Source organism: Asterias rubens, chromosome 21 (assembly GCF_902459465.1).
Source record: "Asterias rubens chromosome 21, eAstRub1.3, whole genome shotgun sequence".
Classification (NCBI taxonomy): domain Eukaryota; kingdom Metazoa; phylum Echinodermata; class Asteroidea; order Forcipulatida; family Asteriidae; genus Asterias; species Asterias rubens.
The window spans coordinates 126,833-146,169 of NC_047082.1; the positions used below are offsets into that span (position 1 = coordinate 126,833).

The following is a 19,337-nucleotide window of genomic DNA, read 5'->3' on the forward strand; positions in this document are numbered from 1 at the left end:
AAACATGTGGTTGAGGGTGTCATTTGTTTAGGGTGTCACTGCCTGTGAGTTTACTGACTCATTCTGCTGGTGATCATCTTTAGAGAAACTAGTCAGTTAACCACGTTTTTCTAGAGTTACTCTTTCAAGTGTATCAGAAAACTCCACCTTATAAATGTGCAGTATTATTCCTAGGGTTCAAACTATCTGCTCTAGCAATGACTCCACCTTATAAATGTGCAGTATCATTCCTAGGGTTCAAACTATCTGCTCTAGCAATGACTCCACCTTATAAATGTGCAGTATCATTCCTAGGGTTCAAACTATCTGCTCTAGCAATGACTCCATCTTATAAATGTGCAGTATTATTCCTAGGGTTCAAACTATCTGCTCCAGCAATGACTTCACCTTATAAATGTGCAGTATTATTCCTAGGGTTCAAACTATCTGCTCTAGCAATGACTCCACCTTATAAATGTGCAGTATTATTCCTAGGGTTCAAACTATCTGCTCTAGCAATGACTCCACCTTATAAATGTGCAGTATTATTCCTAGGGTTCAAACTATCTGCTCTAGCAATGACTCCACCTTATAAATGTGCAGTATTATTCCTAGGGTTCAAACTATCTGCTCTAGCAATGACTCCACCTTATAAATGTGCAGTATTATTCCTAGGGGTTCAAACTATCTGCTCTAGCAATGACTCCACCTTATAAATGTACAGTATTATTCCTAGGGTTCAAACTATCTGCTCCAGCAATGACTCCACCTTATAAATGTGCAGTATTATTCCTAGGGTTCAAACTATCTGCTCTAGCAATGACTCCACCTTATAAATGTGCAGTATCATTCCTAGGGTTCAAACTATCTGCTCCAGCAATGACTCCACCTTATAAATGTGCAGTATTATTCCTAGGGTTCAAACTATCTGCTCTAGCAATGACTCCACCTTATAAATGTGCAGTATTATTCCTAGGGTTCAAACTATCTGCTCTAGCAATGACTCCACCTTATAAATGTGCAGTATTATTCCTAGGGTTCAAACTATCTGCTCTAGCAATGACTCCACCTTATAAATGTGCAGTATTATTCCTAGGGTTCAAACTATCTGCTCTAGCAATGACTCCACCTTATAAATGTGCAGTATTATTCCTAGGGTTCAAACTATCTGCTCTAGCAATGACTCCATCTTATAAATGTGCAGTATTATTCCTAGGGTTCAAACTATCTGCTCCAGCAATGACTCCACCTTATAAATGTGCAGTATTATTCCTAGGGTTCAAACTATCTGCTCCAGCAATGACTCCACCTTATAAATGTGCAGTATTATTCCTAGGGGTTCAAACTATCTGCTCCAGCAATGACTCCACCTTATAAATGTGCAGTATTATTCCTAGGGTTCAAACTATCTGCTCTAGCAATGACTCCACCTTATAAATGTGCAGTATTATTCCTAGGGTTCAAACTATCTGCTCTAGCAATGACTCCACCTTATAAATGTGCAGTATTATTCCTAGGGTTCAAACTATCTGCTCTAGCAATGTAAAGGTTGTGGGTTCCAATACTGTAAGAGTGATTTGCCTGTGATTTTTTTGGCAGAACTCGAGAAAGTACTTTAGTGCCACATAAGAGTAAAAACAGATTATATCAGTATTCCTGCTAGGGAAGTTATGGTATACTTACTGCTTCCTTCCACTTTTTCAAACTCCTCCTCTCGTTTTGTCCGTCTTCCATCGATACTCCTGCGCCTCCTAGATGGCAACGAAGATACTTTATTCCCCTTGCCACAGACCAGGTCAGTGAGTGACTGGCTAGAGGCATGTTGTGCGCTAGTCTCACCGAAGAAGGAGTTTGTAATGGCTAGTATGTCAATGGGGTCAATCTCCTGGGCCTGGATTTGAGCCATGATTCCGGGAAGGTACTCTTGGACAACTTTAAGATCACCTGCTGCCTTTGAGATGTTACGTATGGAGGAGGTGGTGTTGCCAAGTATTTTGACGAGACTGTTTGTTATTACCTGTTGATAGACAGAACAGAATATGTTGGGAATGTTTAGAGGGAGAGAGGGAGAGGGAGAAGGAGAAACAAACTTTGTGCAGAATAATTAAAAAGTAAACTTTGGTTGACTAATGCTGAGCTAACTGGGCCAATTTTATACCTCCTGAATCAAAGTGCCGATATTAAGCCTCTGCAAAACGCCATCCAACACATTCACAAGCTGTTCAGAATCCAGAGTGCAAAGAGAATCAATGACATAGGAAACATTTGCCCCCTCTGGAAATTCAATGATCTTGGTCAGCTGTTCCTCTGTGCAGATGATACTGTTGACTTGGCTGAAGTTAGCAGCTGCTACCTGCAGTAACCAGGGAAAATTGAAACAACAGATTTAAGGTATATAACAATGACTCCCAAGCTATCACTGACCGGTACCTTTTGTACTCCTGGATGGAGAGAAGCAACTATGATGTAGTGATATAAACAGTCTATTTTTACCACCCTAACCTTGAGGTACTTACCTCCTGAAACTTGACCGTAGCTGACAGCAGATCGGACGCAGCTTGATGTGAAAAGCCAATATCGCTCATAAGAAACTCCCTAAAGTCTGTCGAGTTTCGGAAGAACTTCTCCAAAGAAAGATCTGAAAAAATGTTTTTGTGGAAGAGAACAACAAAATACAAGACATTCAAGGAGCTGACAAACATTTCATATGATATGGAAATCTCAAACACCGCACTCAAGTTACACTGAAAGAGGGCATCTCTTTACGGGTCGTTGACAATTATCATCATTTTGACAAACTTACAAACCATACAATTTTTTAATACCCTCCCCCCCCCCAAAAGTGTATGAAGAAAAAATGTGTTTTTTGTCACTCTATTTAACGTAGAGATACTTGTAAGTTAGGTCTACAAGTAAACCCTGCTGAATAGGAGTATGGATGTACGAAATATATAAACAATGTGCATATCTTAAACAGATATATAATACCTGTAATTTCCTGCATACAAGACGCAGCTACCTGACTTTCAAAGGTCCAAACAAATCACTGCATTTTATCAAATGGTACAATAAGGGTCATGAAGACATGTTTACAATACAATCTGGAAAGCAGAAGTCAAGGGATCACCCTCTGGGGATGTGGCTTTTTTATTTCAAATATCAAGTAAATCTTTTGTGTTCAACTCTGAATTGTTTTCAAGTAAATAATGAGGGAAACAAATCTGATTTTGAGTTTAGGCAGGAAAAGCTTGGTTTTGTCACGAAGCATCCAAATTTATCTGGAGTTAAAAAAACCTAAGAAAAAAGGGAGAGGTTTTACCTGGGAGCTTGGTGATCAGGTCCAGGATGTTGTCAAAGCCGTTGAGTGAATCTAAGAGAGCCTGAAGTGACTGGATCCAAGGGTCATCTATCAGGGCTGGTTGGAGAACATCAAGCACTGGCTGGAAACTAAAAACAAGAATCATGAATGTTAGACTCAGAAACATTCATGTCAGTAATCAACGAATAAGGACACAATTCTCAGATTCATGAATGTTAGACTCAGAAACATTCATGTCAGTAATCAACGAATAAGGACACAATTCTCAGATTCATGAATGTTAGACTCAGAAACATTCATGTCAGTAATCAACAAATAAGGACACAATTCTCAGATTCATGAATGTTAGACTCAGAAACATTCATGTCAGTAATCAACGAATAAGGACACAATTCTCAGATTCATGAATGTTAGACTCAGAAACATTCATGTCAGTAATCAACGAATAAGGACACAAGTCTCAGATTCATGAATGTTAGACTCAGAAACATTCATGTCAGTAATCAACGAATAAGGACACAATTCTCAGATTCATGAATGTTAGACTCAGAAACATTCATGTCAGTAATCAACGAATAAGGACACAATTCTCAGATTCATGAATGTTAGACTCAGAAACATTCATGTCAGTAATCAACGAATAAGGACACAAGTCTCAGATTCCTAAGACCTACCTTTGCATAAGTTGGATCCAATCTTTTGCATTCATAGCAAGCATTGCGATCTCTGTGCTGTTGGTAATTCCATCTTCCAACAGTGGCCACTGGTCAGTGAGGATGCTTTCAATGGTGGTTGGATCGATGGCTGAGAAATCTTCCAGAGCGGTCAAGAGCTCATTCAGGTATTCAGGCCAGGTGATGACTAGTGGTGTGGACATTGTTACCTGGAGATACAGTGAAAGCAAGAAAAGAGTTTATAATATTGGTATTTGGAACCATAGGTTCATTCTCGTATTTGGTGTCTCTCATATGAAGATTCATTTTTTAGGTGCTAATTTCTCCTTTTTGGTTTCTCCTGTAAGGTTTTGGTTTCCCCGATATAAAGGGTCATCCTCTAGTTAAGGTTGGGTGTCCACTGTATAAATCCACGGCAAGCTAGGGAGATCACTCCCTTGACAACTGATGGGGCTACCCCAGTATGACAATACAAAACAAACACAACCCTAATAAATTTGAATGAGTTGAAGAGACACTCACCAATCGGACTATCTCCGTAGCATTGAGGGATCCCAGGAGGTAGTCAAGGGTATCTTGGGAGTTTAAAGCTTCACAAATCACCCGCTGAATCTCTGACGCTGCGTTTGAATCATCCATTATTAACACAGTGGAGAAGGCATCATTCATGCAGAGATGTTCAGCTAAATTACCGGGCATCGTGGTTAGAATTACCAACTGAAGAAAAAGAAATCATAGATTTTGATGTCACTTGACTAGAGTCAGTTGACTGATTTACATTTCATTGTGACATTGATATTCTAACATAAATTATTTTGGAAGTTTGAACAGTTTCCAAAATTAATACCCCAATGACGAATGATGATAAATTTAAAGATACTGTCAGGAACTGGTTGAGACCAGGGTGCGTTTTGGCGGTGGTAACCAATAACTGTTTCGATTAAGTTTGCAATTGGTAAATCATTGGCCATTGACTGAAACAGTTTTTGGTTACGACCGACAAAGCACACTCCAGGTTTCGTCAAAAATGTTTAATAAAACATTCTTCAAAAACTAAAGAAATGAAAAGAATGACTTGAAATACTTACAGCAGAGGTATTGAGTTTAGCATTTATGAGAGCATCGATGACACTGAAGCTTAGACCTGGTATTTCAGATAGGTACTGCTTGATTGAAGATGTGTTTAACCAAAGTGTATTCAACTCAAGAAGCTCCATCTTACCTACATGTTAGTAGAAACAAGTGTAAATGATAAACGATGACAAAAACTCAAAATCGTTCCAATAAGAAATGAGAAGAAAGTTTCAGTTTTAGATGTGGGGCAGCTATACAAACTCCCAAACAGACATCAAAACAAAGACCAAGTGTGTCAATGAGTTTTGTCTTACCCTGTTGAGCTCCCAGGTACTCATCCATCTCTTCTAGATAAGGCAGAAGTAAATCCATGATGGTTCCATTGCTGAAGGTATCACTGCTAAGCAGGGGACCAGCCAATGGTGTCAACAGATTAAACAACTCATTTAAACTGCAACAGAGAAGAAAAAGTCAAAAGGTCACTTTGTTTAAGTCCTTAAAATGATTTGTGTACAGTTTAGAAATATTTGTTGTCAAATTCACATTATTGCAAGGCTTCAGAGGAAAATGCACAAAACCATAGGGCAAAATATTCTATATTAGACAGATTTGAGAGCCAAATAAAAGAGTATGGTGTAAAAATTTTGCCCAATTGTGAACTGGGTTGTTGACTTCCAACTTCAGGTGTTTTGGATAACATAGGCCCTGATATAAATGGTCCTATTTGCCGAGGTGTAGGGACATTTTTCAAGATTTATGCTTGGACGCTTACAAAAATGACACTGCCGTAGGAGGGGGGTTTGTTTTGGAGTGAGATTAACTCGCCAGGCCTTGGGAATCCCATATTAAATTGAGCAGAGGATAAAAGCTCAAGAGTCTATGGAAAAATTTTCCCTTCGCTATAAAATCTGTAAGACTTAAAAGTAATTTTTTGTTTATTTTAGTATTGAGCATTTTGGACAGTATTCTGTGGGAGTTTATTTAGTGAGGTGCATCCCTAATGGAGCAGACCAATCATGGAACTCAGCGGGTCACAAATGGATAAACTTACCTGTGTAACTCTGTAGTAGAGATGTTACTAAGAATCTTAGGTAGAACAGCAAGCAAGTCAAAATACTCTGGCAGTTGAAATGATTGGATGAATAACTCATAGTCCCATTGGACTGACGCTAATCTCTCTATGTACTCTTGAGTGTTCATGATGAATGCTGGACAGCTAAACGGCTCAGAGCTCACTGGGTACACCTCAAACAGAGCAGTGATCTGGTACGAATAAAATAAGACTTTGTCAAATGGTTTGAGTAGCATTTCAGTGATAATAGGTTTGCGTTGCCCATCATATGTAACTGTGTGGGCAAACAATTTCTCGGTGAAAATGGCCGATTGGATTAACTGTTTACCTTTAGCATGACATCATCAAATGCCACAATCCTTAGAGTTTCCTGGACAGCTTGTGTATGTACAAGTTTCTGGATTCCACAGAGCAGGTTGCTGACGTCAGTGAGGTTTATATAAGCTGGGACAGCTTCACTTTCTTTGAGGAGTACCTCATTGCAGACTATACCCTCTGGTATATCACCTCTAACAATGTCGAAGATCAATCGGCTGGCCTGAAAGAAATAACCCCAAGATAATATGACTCGATGTTACAAAACCTAAACACAAAAAGTAACCTTAGCGCTTGTATAGTTTTTTTTTCCCCCCAGTGAGGTTTATATTAAACAAGACATCCTGACTTTCTCTAAGGAGTTCCTTATTGCAGACTATACCCTCTCGCATATCACCGCTTACAGGCTCCACAATTGGGGACCCCTAGCAAACACATAACGCACACACTGCAAAATGCGGGTCTACCATTTCCCACCATTTTGAGTTGTCAATTCCTTTGTGTATACATTTTGAAGTACAAAGTGGCGAACAGGATATGCGGTTCAAGCAAGGTGGTCAACACCAGATAGGTGGAGGGTTGAATAAGAGTTGCACTCAGTATGCGGTTCAAGCAAGGTGGTCAACACCAGATAGGTGGAGGGTTGAATAAGAGTTGCACTCAGTCTTACCATTGATAATTTGAACGGGTCAAACAGAATGGATGTGCCGGCGGCCATGATCCCATCTCCAACTTCATTAAAGACTGTGAGTAGATCCACTATTAATGTCATGTTGTTTAGAAGACTCTGAAGCTCCTCTTGATGACCTACATAACCAACAAAATAATAATCAAATAATAATCATTTGGGAGGCTTGTCATCCTTAATTGCAGCTGAGAAACTGAATTGCAAAGGATGCAGATACAAATAGGTAAACTAGAAGGCCATTGAAAAAACCCTTCAAGTGAAATTTGCCTGAATTAGCATTTCAACATTTCATGTGTAAAAGGGCAACCCAATTGTTCAGAGATTTTCTTTGGGAATTCACTAAGTGTGAAAGGGGTTAAGAGTGCATTTAAGAGTGTTTGACTACTATGTGCAAACAAACCATTACCTGGCAGTGCAAATACAAGGTCATCAGTAATTTGTATAACGAGGTCAACTTTGTCCAGTGCTGGCTTAATCATGGTCTGCCAAGCTTCAGTGTTGATGAGCTCTGGTGGTAGGCTCTGATCACAGTAACTAATAAGATCCGAGCTGGATGGGATTAAAGAGATTAAGAGATTAACAAGCTTCAGTGTTGATGAGCTCTGGTGGTAGGCTCTGATCACAGTAACTAATAAGATCCGAGCTGGATGGGATTAAAGAGATTAAGAGATTAACAAGCTTCAGTGTTGATGAGCTCTGGTGGTAGGCTCTGATCACAGTTACTAATAAGATCCGAGCTGGATGGGATTAAAGAGATTAAGAGATTAAAAAGCTTAAGTGTTGATGAGCTCTGGTGGTAGGCTCTGATCACAGTAACTAATAAGATCCGAGCTGGATGGGATTAAAGAGATTAAGAGATTAAAAAGCTTCAGTGTTGATGAGCTCTGGTGGTAGGCTCTGATCACAGTAACTAATAAGGTCCAAGCTGGATGGGATTAAAGAGATTAAGAGATTAAAAAGCTTCAGTGTTGATGAGCTCTGGTGGTAGGCTCTGATCACAGTAACTAATAAGGTCCAAGCTGGATGGGATTAAAGAGATTAAGAGATTAAAAAGCTTCAGTGTTGATGAGCTCTGGTGGTAGGCTCTGATCACAGTAACTAATAAGGTCCAAGCTGGATGGGATTAAAGAGATTAAGAGATTAAAAAGCTTCAGTGTTGATGAGCTCTGGTGGTAGGCTCTGATCACAGTTACTAATAACATCCAAGCTGGACAGGATTAAAGAGATTAACAAGGGAAAGATTAGGGAAGATTACGAAGTGAGATTAAGAGGGGAGAGTGGGCTTTTAAATCTCAAACGATTGAGTTTGAATATTTATTTTTTTATAATTCCAAATTGGTTCAAGTCCCACCCAAGTATTATGCAAGTGGATTTGTTATCAAGGGACTCTGGCAAGAACTGGGTATACAGTGCTTAACACACATCAGTGTATGGGTAAAGAACTGGGTATACAGTGCTTAACACACATCAGTGTATGGGTAAAGAACTGGGTATACAGTGCTTAACACACATCAGTGTATGGGTAAAGAACTGGGTATACAGTGCTTAACACACATCAGTGTATGGGTAAAGAACTGGGTATACAGTGCTTAACACACATCAGTGTATGGGTAAAGAACTGGGTATACAGTGCTTAACACACATCAGTGTATGGGTAAAGAACTGGGTATACAGTGCTTAACACACATCAGTGTATGTGTAAAGAACTGGGTATACGGTGCTTAACACACATCAGTGTATGGGTAAAACCAAGTATTATGCCAGTGGATTTGTTATCAAGGGACTCTGGAAAGAACTGGGTATACAGTGCTTAACACACATCAGTGTATGGGTAAAGAACTGGGTATACAGTGCTTAACACACATCAGTGTATGGGTAAAGAACTGGGTATACAGTGCTTAACACACATCAGTGTATGGGTAAAGAACTGGGTATACAGTGCTTAACACACATCAGTGTATGGGTAAAGAACTGGGTATACAGTGCTTAACACACATCAGTGTATGGGTAAAGAACTGGGTATACAGTGCTTAACACACATCAGTGTATGGGTAAAACCAAATATTTGTCTTTATAGTGCTGCAAATTTAACACCTGTTAAAGTATAGGATTTAAACTGCCTTTAGCTACCGGGCAATTCGGGTGGTCAAGTGGTAAGACATCTACTCTAAATTGGAAAAGGCTGTAAGTTTGAATCCCACTTGAGTAATACTCCTAAGAATTGATACAACAAAATGGAGGAAATAAGTGACTTACGTGAGATTTGATTGCATGAGAGGGAGAAGTCCTGTTGGTAGAGACAGGGCAAGCCACTGGGATAGGAAGACCCCCAGGAAATCATGACCGGTTGGTATGGTGAGGAAGTTGTTGACTACCAATTGGAATTCATTCAGAGTCTGTTGCCAGTCAACTTCCGCTGGGGTGCCAGGTGGGAAGTTGCTCATTAATAACTTTTGAATCTGAAATTTACATAAATTATTTAGTTTGTAATAGGCTGTATCCTAATTGGCAGAAAAAAAAAAAATGAAAAAAAAATGAAAAAAAAATGAAAAGAACCAACTTTGTGTTTAGCCCTTTACCTCAAGTTGTAGTTTGTTGAAGTTAAACATTGCCATGAGGTCATATAAGAATGTCTCATTGGCCATGGCCAGCCCACAGAGGGCGCTCTGTATAGCAGCTTTATCAGAGCCTTCTGGGAGAAGAATGAAGGCATCAAACTGAGCAGCGTCACAAAGGACTGAAGACAGCTCCACAGGCTGGGCTAAGAATCCAATCTATTTAAACAAAACAAAAACTTTAAATAGTGTCAATCAATTTTGACACAAGTGTCATGACTAGGATTTGAACCCACATCCTAATGACTTAGCCATCAGAACTTATGACCAGTGTACTGGACTGATTGATCACGACAAACCATTAATGAGCAATTCAAGCTTAACCAGGGCCAGTTTTATAGAGCTGCTTAAGCACAACAATTACCCTAAGCACAACAAATTTTCACTTACGAGAATAGAGTTAACAGCAACAATACAATGTCACATGTACCATAATATGTGACTGGTATCCTGCTTATTTATGCTCAGCATAATATTATTTTAGCAATATTTCTGCTTACCATGCCAGGATTGATGGAAGCATTCAGTAGAGCTTGTACATTTTCAGGTGACAGGAATTGGGTCAAGTAGGCTGGGGCCGCATCACTGAATAAGTTTTCAATGGTGTAACCAGTTTCTGAAGGAGAAAGCATCAGTCAATCAGTGTAATTTCAAAACAATTTCAGAGAAAAAACAACACTTTTTTCTCTTTTTTTTCACTCAAACATTTCATGTACTCACCAGCAAGAAGTTCAAGTTGTTGATTGATGATTTCCGCAATAGCTGTCACCGTGGCAACATAATGTTTGACATCCAACCAAACTCCGCCTTGGTTCATCAGAGGATCCAGTTGCTCAAGAATTTCAACCGTCCTGCCGAGAGAATTGTTAAAATCAGGTTCAACCAACTAAAAGAACATCTTAAGCATATTGTGTGTGACTGGGCCTCTGCATTGCTTTAAGGTATTATATAGGACCGATGACAAAATAGTCACATACAGTGCTTATGTTTTGTGTGATCAACCATCAAATAACAAACCTCTAAAAAGTTCGGCTTTTTTCACTGTGTGAGTCAGGAAAACAAAGATATTGACAAATTAAGGAGACTATGAACATAAGTTTAGAAAGCTCAGTTGGTCGAGTGCCGCCCTGTTAATCTGGTGGTCATAGGTTCAAGTCCCGCTCTAGTCAATTTGTATTGTTCAACCTAGAAAGCTCAGTAAGTAGAGTGCCGGCTTGTTAATCTGGTGGTCACAGGTTTAGAAAGCTCAGTAGGTAGAGTGCCGCCCTGTTAATCTGGTGGTCATAGGTTCAAGTCCCGCTCTAGTCAATTTGTATTGTTCAACCTATAATCATTGAAAATGTACCCCATCAATTTCCCTTTTAGGCAATTATTTTAGCGCAGCTTTTTGATCAACCTGCCAATTAGGACTTGATGTTTACCAAGTAATGTGTGTAAAAGTAAGTCCAAAAGGTTTGCATCAAATGACGTATCCAGTTATCATAATGATGTCCCAAAAACTTCATTTCAAGTTTTGATGATGGAGAAAACTTACAACTTGAGGTTGAATTGAGAGAGTCCAGCCTGCAGCTCTTGTAGTAAAATCAACATTTGCGTCATGTTGCCATTTTCATTGAATGATGGCGTTCCCATCATGCCTTGCACGGCAACAATAACGGAGTCGACGTTAGCGATGAGTGCCTCCCAGTCAAACTGCTGCTGATATGTCTCGTTGAGAGGAGGGCGTGGTATGTAGTTATACATTTCAAAGATCTGTAAATAAAAAGGACTATTTAGTTCTTGATTCAATTAATTTATAAGGTAGAGTTATTGTTTGTTTTTTTGTCAAAATAATGCTGATTTATGATAGGCAAAAATATGAACAAATAGACAATGAAAGTCACTTGTGAAAGTTTGTGAGAAACCTCTCGGGATATTTTCATCCAAAACGTTGAATACATCCCCATTATGCAAGGTGAGAGTGGGTATGGACTGCATGGATAAAGCATTTACATATGGACACAACGGATATTTAATCATTCAAAGAAACAGATCCAACTCAGATCTCTGTCTTGGGTTCCCCAAGCTTAGTGCAAAACTCTGCATGAGAAGAGTCTGCAGGGAACTGCTATCACCACCCTGAGCATTCAGCCAACAAGCTTGTCCTCTAGGAGCCTAAGCAAGGTCGAGGTCACCTGACTTATGTAGACATAAGGAAAGGGCCACTGGGTTTGTGACAGCTTGAAGAAATATCTACAAGCATGAGGGACAGGGAGATCTTGGGACAACTCTGTTGTAACATCATTGACCAAGGACACCACTCAAGAAATACAGACACTTCCAATAAAGACAAATAACCTCATCCTTACCAACTGTTCCACACGCAGCACGTCCACCCCTATAATGAAATGGAGCATCCCAAAAAACTCTGTTCGGTTCAACTGGCACAGCATCTGTCTCAGGGCAGTTCCATTAATCTCGGGTTGGTAACCGTAATAAGAGTTGCCCCTAAAAGGTGTACAGAAAGTCTCCTCCCATGTATTAGTCAAATGATGATATGCCAACTGTTTCAGGAAAAATCACAAGAAAAATAATTGATTAAATGTCATTCATATTTCTCCCCATACCAGCTTTGTTAGAGAATATAGAAAGACAAATCAGGGTTGAATCAAGGTCAGAGGTGAATCGCAGGGATAGCTAACTATAATAAGAAGATACCATTTAGAGTTTCAAATAATCAAACTTAAACAAATATCACGTAGAAGGCTTCATGCAGACTAGGCCAAAGGAACAAAACATCACTAACTATTTTTGCAACAAAAAATGCATCACCAACTTGAAATCATGTCATCATAAAAAATGCTTACTTTTAAAGCACCTTTGAATACCTAAGAAATACATTTGTTGTCTATTGGTGGTGTTGAGTTTCACTAAACATTATTTGCAAACATTGACAAGCATTTGTATGTTTGCACAACTGGAACAATTCACCGCATTCAGATAAATTTTATATTTATAATTAACTAGCTTGTTTTGGTATTTGAAAGTATTAATTTCTAGTAAGCATGCAAGAACAACCATGTAAGTCTCTTTTGGGAGGAGTGTGGGCTTTGGAAAAGTAGGAATAAGTGACAATATTATGAAGAGAGAAGTTACCGTTGCAATGGAGTAAAACTCCTCCAGTATAATGGTTTGAGCCAGCTCTGGAGATACCCTGTCCAGTGCACCCTGTAAGAACCTATCCAGTACAGTTCTGTTGTACAAAAATGCTGGTAGAGCCGCTCCTAAAAAACAGATTGATAATAATAATTCAAATTTCTTTACTTCAATTATCGATTATTTTGAAAAATGTCTTTAGTTTGCTTAAAATACAAAGAAACTTCCTTTTATACTAAAAAGTATAATAATTTGGGAGACTAATCATTTTTGCTTGAAGCTAAGAAGCTGAAATGCAAAGGATGCAGCAACAATGAGTTCAAACAAGTTCTAGCTACAATGAGTACTGGCAATGTGTTATGGCAGCCAGTCACATCGACCCATATATTACCAGACCACAGGAAGAGATTGAAAGTGTTTGGTGTTTCCGGATGGAAGGAAACCAGAGGACCTTGTGGCATAGAAGAAAACCAACGCTCAAATCTATTCCAATATATAGCCAGGACTTGAACCAGGGCCACATTGGTGCATTCAAGGAAAGTTCTGAGTTTCGCCACAAGAACTCAGAAAACCTGACACCCTTTTCGACAGTGGTAGTGCTTACTTTGAATGACTTGTGTCATTAAACTTAATGGATGAGTTAATCTTCTTGGCACCGTCATCAGCCCTATGGTTAGTGCATGATCCAATTAAGTCAACTGGAAAAGGAATTACTTGGAGATAACAGGTATAAGTTGTCAGGAGAAAAGAATGTTTCAGCATACATACCTCCAGGGTTAAGATCATTGTTGACTCCATCAAGTATCACATTGGCCATCTCCAAGAAGGGTGTGACATAATGCCACACTCCGGCTATCTTCAACTGCTCCTCTACCAGCTGTAACGACCCCAACGGACTGAAAACATACAAAAACATGCATCTCAATTTATATGTCAATACATCTTTGACGAGTTCCCTTAATGGAAGGATCCTCTTAATAAACAAACAAACACCCCAACAACCCAAAAAACAAACAAACAAACACCCAAACAAAGTGCATTCCTGTGGCTTGAACATTGCAATGAGGTTAGTAATGCAGTTAAAAGAGTCAAGTCAAAACACAAACAGATAAACAAAAACCACATACTTGCTAGCGCTGAACCAGTCTAATTGGTCTAATGATTGTTGCAGTGAATCTTGGATGTCTGTAATCAATCGAGAATCTTGGAAGTAAGGACGAATCTCTTCTAGCACTGATATCATCCTAAACACCATAAACAACAACACAAAGTTATCGCTATTATCAAGAAGCAAATAATAAACACAGAAAGCAATTAACCGTAAACAGTTTTCCATTCCTAATTCATAAATATTACAACCTGAATTGTGTAAGTACAATTTTGTAAAATAATTGAATGACATGATGTGACTGAGCTAGGTTTAGCACACGGATATCTGAAGCTCTGTTGTTTCTGTTCATCAGAGTGCGGGTTCGAGTCCCGGTCATGACACTTGTGTCCTTAGGCAAGATACTTAAACAATATTGCTTTATATTTGGATGAGACGCCAAGCTGTGGGTTCGAGTCCCGGTCATGACACTTGTGTCCTTAGGCAAGATACTTAAACAATATTGCTTTATACTTTGGATGAGACGCCAAGCTGTGGGTCCCGTGTGTTGGTCCCTTGTAAACCATTACATGGTGCTATGTAAATGCTGTAGCGCTTACAAAAATAGTGTTTACACGGTATAAATGTAAAGTTATAAGTAGGATTTGAAACTTTGCATGGTGGGAGTATAACTAGGTGAGGTTTGCAGAAACACCAGGTGTAAATCTCTTTTGAGTAGTGTTGGTTCTGAATATAACTGGTAGCTGACAACTCAATGTTTTGATCGGTATGCTCTGATCGTCTTCAGGAGAAGGCTGGACTCGGTTGCTAGATGCTACTCAAAAGAGATTTCCACACGGCGCTACCGCAAACCTCACCCAAGATTATTGTTATAATTCTTACTATTATAAATCTAACAATACTTACACCCTAAGATTGCGTTCCTGTACAGCATTGAGAAGGTCCACTATTGAGGTTTGCATTCCTTGCATATTCTGAGTGTACAGGAAGTTAGGAATAGTTTGCATCTCCATAAGGAATACACTAAGCTCCTCTGTTAACTTCACAATGTGTTCCCAGTCCACGCTGCCTGCAGGTTGGCCAGTTGGACTCAGGATTTGTGTCAACTGTAAATACAACATTGGGAGTTTTTGGGGTTCAATTTGTTTCATTTGTACGAGGTCATTCAGAATAATCAGTGTTTTAAAATATTTTTTACAAATAACAAAACAATTCTAAGAATGTGGTTTTGTATAAATTTGTGAATTTTACAACATTTTTACTGTCAATTCATTAGAATTTTGTTTGAAATATTTACCAATGGTTGCAGCTTCAGTATGTCAATTCTGTATGTCTCAAACGCCTGATTGAAGAACTCAGCTCGATTCAGTGCACACATGGCTTGCTGAACCGCTGTTGAATTTACAGTGGGGGGCAGTGGATACCTAGAGCTGAATACAGTACTGTTGCAGAATACATCATTCCAAACCCCCTGGTTTTCAAACAGCGCAAGCTGGATATAAGAGAGAGAGAAACAAACACAAAGGAATTGATATATTTCTGCTTAATGTCTTTACTCCAGGCGGAGAAGCTGAATTGCAAAGTACAAGGCTATAACGTGTTCAAGAAGCAAGCATGCAAAGACACATTGACCAATATATGACCTCACAAACAGCCAGATATCAAAAGTATTTTGTTTTCTAGAGAGTGGAATACAGAAGGGCCTTGAGAAAAACCCTTATGACACAGAAGTGACCCAATGCGAAACTCTACTCACAAATGGGGCCAGCCAGTAATTGAACCAGGGTGACAGTTTTGAGATACGAGCCCTTTATGCACAAGGCAACCATGCCATCCACTGCATGTATATGATTTCTGCATGTAATAAGCTTTTACAATTATCCTTACCTCATATATAGAGAAGGCACTAGAGGCAAGAGACACCTTCAGTAGTTCAGGTGAGACACTCAGGCTGGTCACCAGACTATCCACTGAAGTAAAGTTGAAGAGGTTTGTCAGTATGGTACCTGTGCTCCCTGAAACAAATAGAGAAGTGTCAAAATATCATACCATTGTGTCGGCTCATTCATCTGGAGGTCATTGGTTCAAATCCCGCTATCGTAATTTTTTCTTTATTCAACCCAACATTGATACAAAAATTTTGTGAGGTGAGACTTACCAGGATTGCCCTCCAATGCAAGAGTGAAGATGTCTATGTAGGGTTTGACAATGTTCCATACACCACTTGATCGCAAGTTTGCTTCTATTGCTTGGAGGTACCCCACAGTGCTATTAAAACAATATTGTTAACATTCAGTTTAGAAAGTATGAAGTAGGGGGCTTGAGATGGAAGAGAGGTATTTTTATTTTATGGCCATACCAGTAAAGAATGATGGAAGGAGTCATCTACTTTCTTTCTTGAAATAAAAATGTGATCGCCTCTTTGAGAAATACTCTGCTAGGGTTGAAACAACTCACTATTTTTGGGATTACACCAAAGGTCCTGTTGGCTGGTAAGCAGTTTGTGACAGCTAGTTCTATTTTGTCTCCATTTGTCATCTTGTTAACAAATTGCCTGTTGGAATATTTTCCCCTCAAATTAATCCACAATAAAAACTTTCCTCTCAAACTTATCCACAATATAATTTGACTGCTTTGGGATATATTGCAGGTTGGAAGGTCAACTGTGGAGAAGTCAGTCCGCAAGTTATCTGGGAATAGTTTTGAGAAGGTGCCAAGGTTTTACCTGTTCCCTGTCGAGGTCATGCTCTGCATCTCAAGCCAGTTCATCAGGATATCATGAACTCTGACCTCTGTCTTATTCCACCAAGCTGTGTCCACCACAAACCCAGTAGGCATTGAGACTAGTCTATTCACAGCATCGGACCAACGCATATTATTAACAATCCACACTGTCCAGTTGAACGGCTCAAGGCTTGGGTCATGTCTGATGATACGATCAATCTCCAACTGGATTTGGCTGACGTTGTAGAACTGCAACAGCTCCAGCTGGATCAGGTTGAAGTTGAGAGAGCACACGGCTTCCTGTATGGCTGTTAGATTGGATTGGCTACCGGTGGGCAGTTTGAAAAATGCTTCGAACTGATTGGTCGTGCAGAAATACTCAAATGGGTCAGGTGTTGTCCAGAAAACCGACCACTGCAAATTGTGAAGAAAATCAGGATTAATATATCACAAGAACAAAAACAAAGGTAATATTCTTTCTGTTGTATAAATCAAAATGAACTTCAAAGTTATATTGCTTGCATGGAAAGCTATGAATGACAAAGTACCACTAGTACCACCGTGCCTCAACAAATATCTCTCAATGTATAACTGCAACAAGACTTCTTCTATCATGGTTCTATGGTGGTCGTGCCTTTTCAATGTTTCTCGCATTTTTATGGGAAATTGCAAAATAAATAAAAATAGTAATCATTTATTTTGAATTGAAACAATTAATCTTCTTTGGGTCACGAAAGACGTCTCATAAGTTTGAATGATTTGGAGTGCTTACATCTGGTTGCTGAGTGGACAGAGACAAGACTGCTTCAATCATTTCTGGAGTGAAGTCCCACAGAGCCAGAAGACTTGTAATGCTGTCAACATCGGCAAATAGTTCCTTCAAGGTTGGAACTGTTATATTTTGTCCTGTAAACAAATAAACACAACAATTTCTTAAATTAACATTTTAACAGTCAGGGATTACCCTTATTTTGCCAGTGGGAATGTGCAAGTCTTGCATGGATTTTTTAGAATATGAAGCCTGATTTTTTTGCTTTTTCGATTTAAAAAATACTATTTCTTTCCCCTCCCTCCACCCACCATTTTGTTTAAAATGTCTAGTTCCAACACTGTCGATCCTGAAACCTACAAATGAAAATACCCATCCGAGTGCTGGGCGAATAGTGAAATTATGGTATTCGGATACTGCTGGCCAACTATCCGAAATTAGATAGGATTTGAGGCATTGCATGGTGAGGTATCAATGTATATTTGGTTTGTGGTAACACCATGTGTGTATCTACTTGCCAGGTAGAGTTGTTCTTAGGGAAGAGGTAAGAGAAGAGTGGGCTTATTTATAGGGGTTCAGTGGATCCACTGCAGGTCAATCAATGCTCTGATTGGTTGTGTGGTTGGCGGGCTCAGGGCTATTGTTAGGGTTGGACATTGTTAAGGGCTATTGTTAAGATATCGGCTATTTCATCAGCAGCATTTGGCATACTATCCTACCACCCTCCTCCTCTAACAACCCCCAACCTACTGACACGCCTCACTACACCCGAGAGGTTTCTCACACAATGGCCAACCCTAACAATAGCCCTGAGCCCGCCAACCACACAACCAATCAGAGCATTGATTGACCTGCAGTGGATCCACTGAACCCCTATAAATAAGCCCACCCTTCTCTTTTCAGTCTCCTGACGATGACTAGAGCAAGCTAGTCGAAACGTTGAGACCAATTTCAGAACTGACTCCGCGGCAGTACAGTTAATTACGATCCTATAAGATAAAGTAGTAATCCAGTCTAATTTCTATACCATCCGCCCTGGTAATAGTTAAAAAGCAGGACAGTTCTTTTCAGAACTGAGAAGTCTCCCGAACCTCCGATTATCTACTCCACGGCAGTAGAATAAAGCAAGACAGTTCCCTAAGAACAACTCTACCTGGCAAGTAGATACACACATGGTGTTACCGCAAACCAAATATACATTATCCGAAATTAACCGGATATTCGAATAGTTTGTCCGCCGCTAGAGGGCGCTATTAAAAAAATAAAATAAAATAAAAATAATTTTTTTTGTCGCTAGAGGGCGCTGTTCGTTTGTGAATGAGATCTTATGGGCGGATTGATATTAGTTTTAGACAGTGTCACTCGGTTCATTCATAAAAATAACCGGATCTAATTTAAAGATGGCGATTTGCTGTTTCTTTTGATCGTGATTGACTCTACGTGAAGGAAAACTTTCGTAATCTTTGAACAAATTACGTCAGAAATGTCATTGTTTTAACTCTTCATGGAGGTGAGCATAGTTAAATACTTAATTTATGCTGTTTTATGCTGTCTTAATAGAAGTTTCATAAGGATTCAGACAAAATATTCCTATCAGTTGTCGCCCGACGTCCGCGGATATTCGGATATTAAAGAATATCCGGTTACTTGGTTGTAATTACAGAACTATCCGGTTTATAAATAGCTATTCGGGAACAATGTGGATATCCGTTGTAGAAAAAAAAGGCATTCGCGGTTACGGATAGGAAAACCTATTCGCCATTAACCGGATATTCGAATAATTCGCCCAGGCCTATCCAACCGGTACAAATGAATGGTTTGATATAAAAAGCCCCCCAAATTATTTCTTTGCCTACCCCCTATAA

General features: G+C 39.4%; 1 protein-coding gene across 1 annotated transcript in view; it reads right to left on the minus strand.

Moving 5' to 3' along the window:
• Positions 1–19,337, minus strand: part of LOC117304724 — a 75,703-nt gene that overhangs the window by 24,854 nt on the left and 31,512 nt on the right. Inside the window, exons 46-73 of the mRNA XM_033789327.1 lie at positions 17,476–17,609; positions 16,705–17,117; positions 16,138–16,247; positions 15,867–15,994; positions 15,277–15,471; positions 14,886–15,085; positions 13,999–14,115; positions 13,640–13,767; positions 12,872–12,999; positions 12,085–12,279; positions 11,271–11,488; positions 10,457–10,587; positions 10,237–10,352; positions 9,701–9,895; positions 9,378–9,580; positions 7,897–7,952; positions 7,528–7,764; positions 7,104–7,240; positions 6,447–6,656; positions 6,098–6,309; positions 5,361–5,497; positions 5,061–5,194; positions 4,495–4,689; positions 3,973–4,181; positions 3,299–3,426; positions 2,496–2,617; positions 2,138–2,332; positions 1,663–1,996 (exon numbers count right to left, since the gene is read on the minus strand). Of these exons, the coding sequence (XP_033645218.1) occupies positions 1,663–1,996; positions 2,138–2,332; positions 2,496–2,617; positions 3,299–3,426; positions 3,973–4,181; positions 4,495–4,689; positions 5,061–5,194; positions 5,361–5,497; positions 6,098–6,309; positions 6,447–6,656; positions 7,104–7,240; positions 7,528–7,764; positions 7,897–7,952; positions 9,378–9,580; positions 9,701–9,895; positions 10,237–10,352; positions 10,457–10,587; positions 11,271–11,488; positions 12,085–12,279; positions 12,872–12,999; positions 13,640–13,767; positions 13,999–14,115; positions 14,886–15,085; positions 15,277–15,471; positions 15,867–15,994; positions 16,138–16,247; positions 16,705–17,117; positions 17,476–17,609 (4,917 nt within the window). The remainder of the gene's footprint in view (positions 1–1,662; positions 1,997–2,137; positions 2,333–2,495; positions 2,618–3,298; positions 3,427–3,972; positions 4,182–4,494; positions 4,690–5,060; positions 5,195–5,360; positions 5,498–6,097; positions 6,310–6,446; positions 6,657–7,103; positions 7,241–7,527; positions 7,765–7,896; positions 7,953–9,377; positions 9,581–9,700; positions 9,896–10,236; positions 10,353–10,456; positions 10,588–11,270; positions 11,489–12,084; positions 12,280–12,871; positions 13,000–13,639; positions 13,768–13,998; positions 14,116–14,885; positions 15,086–15,276; positions 15,472–15,866; positions 15,995–16,137; positions 16,248–16,704; positions 17,118–17,475; positions 17,610–19,337) is intronic.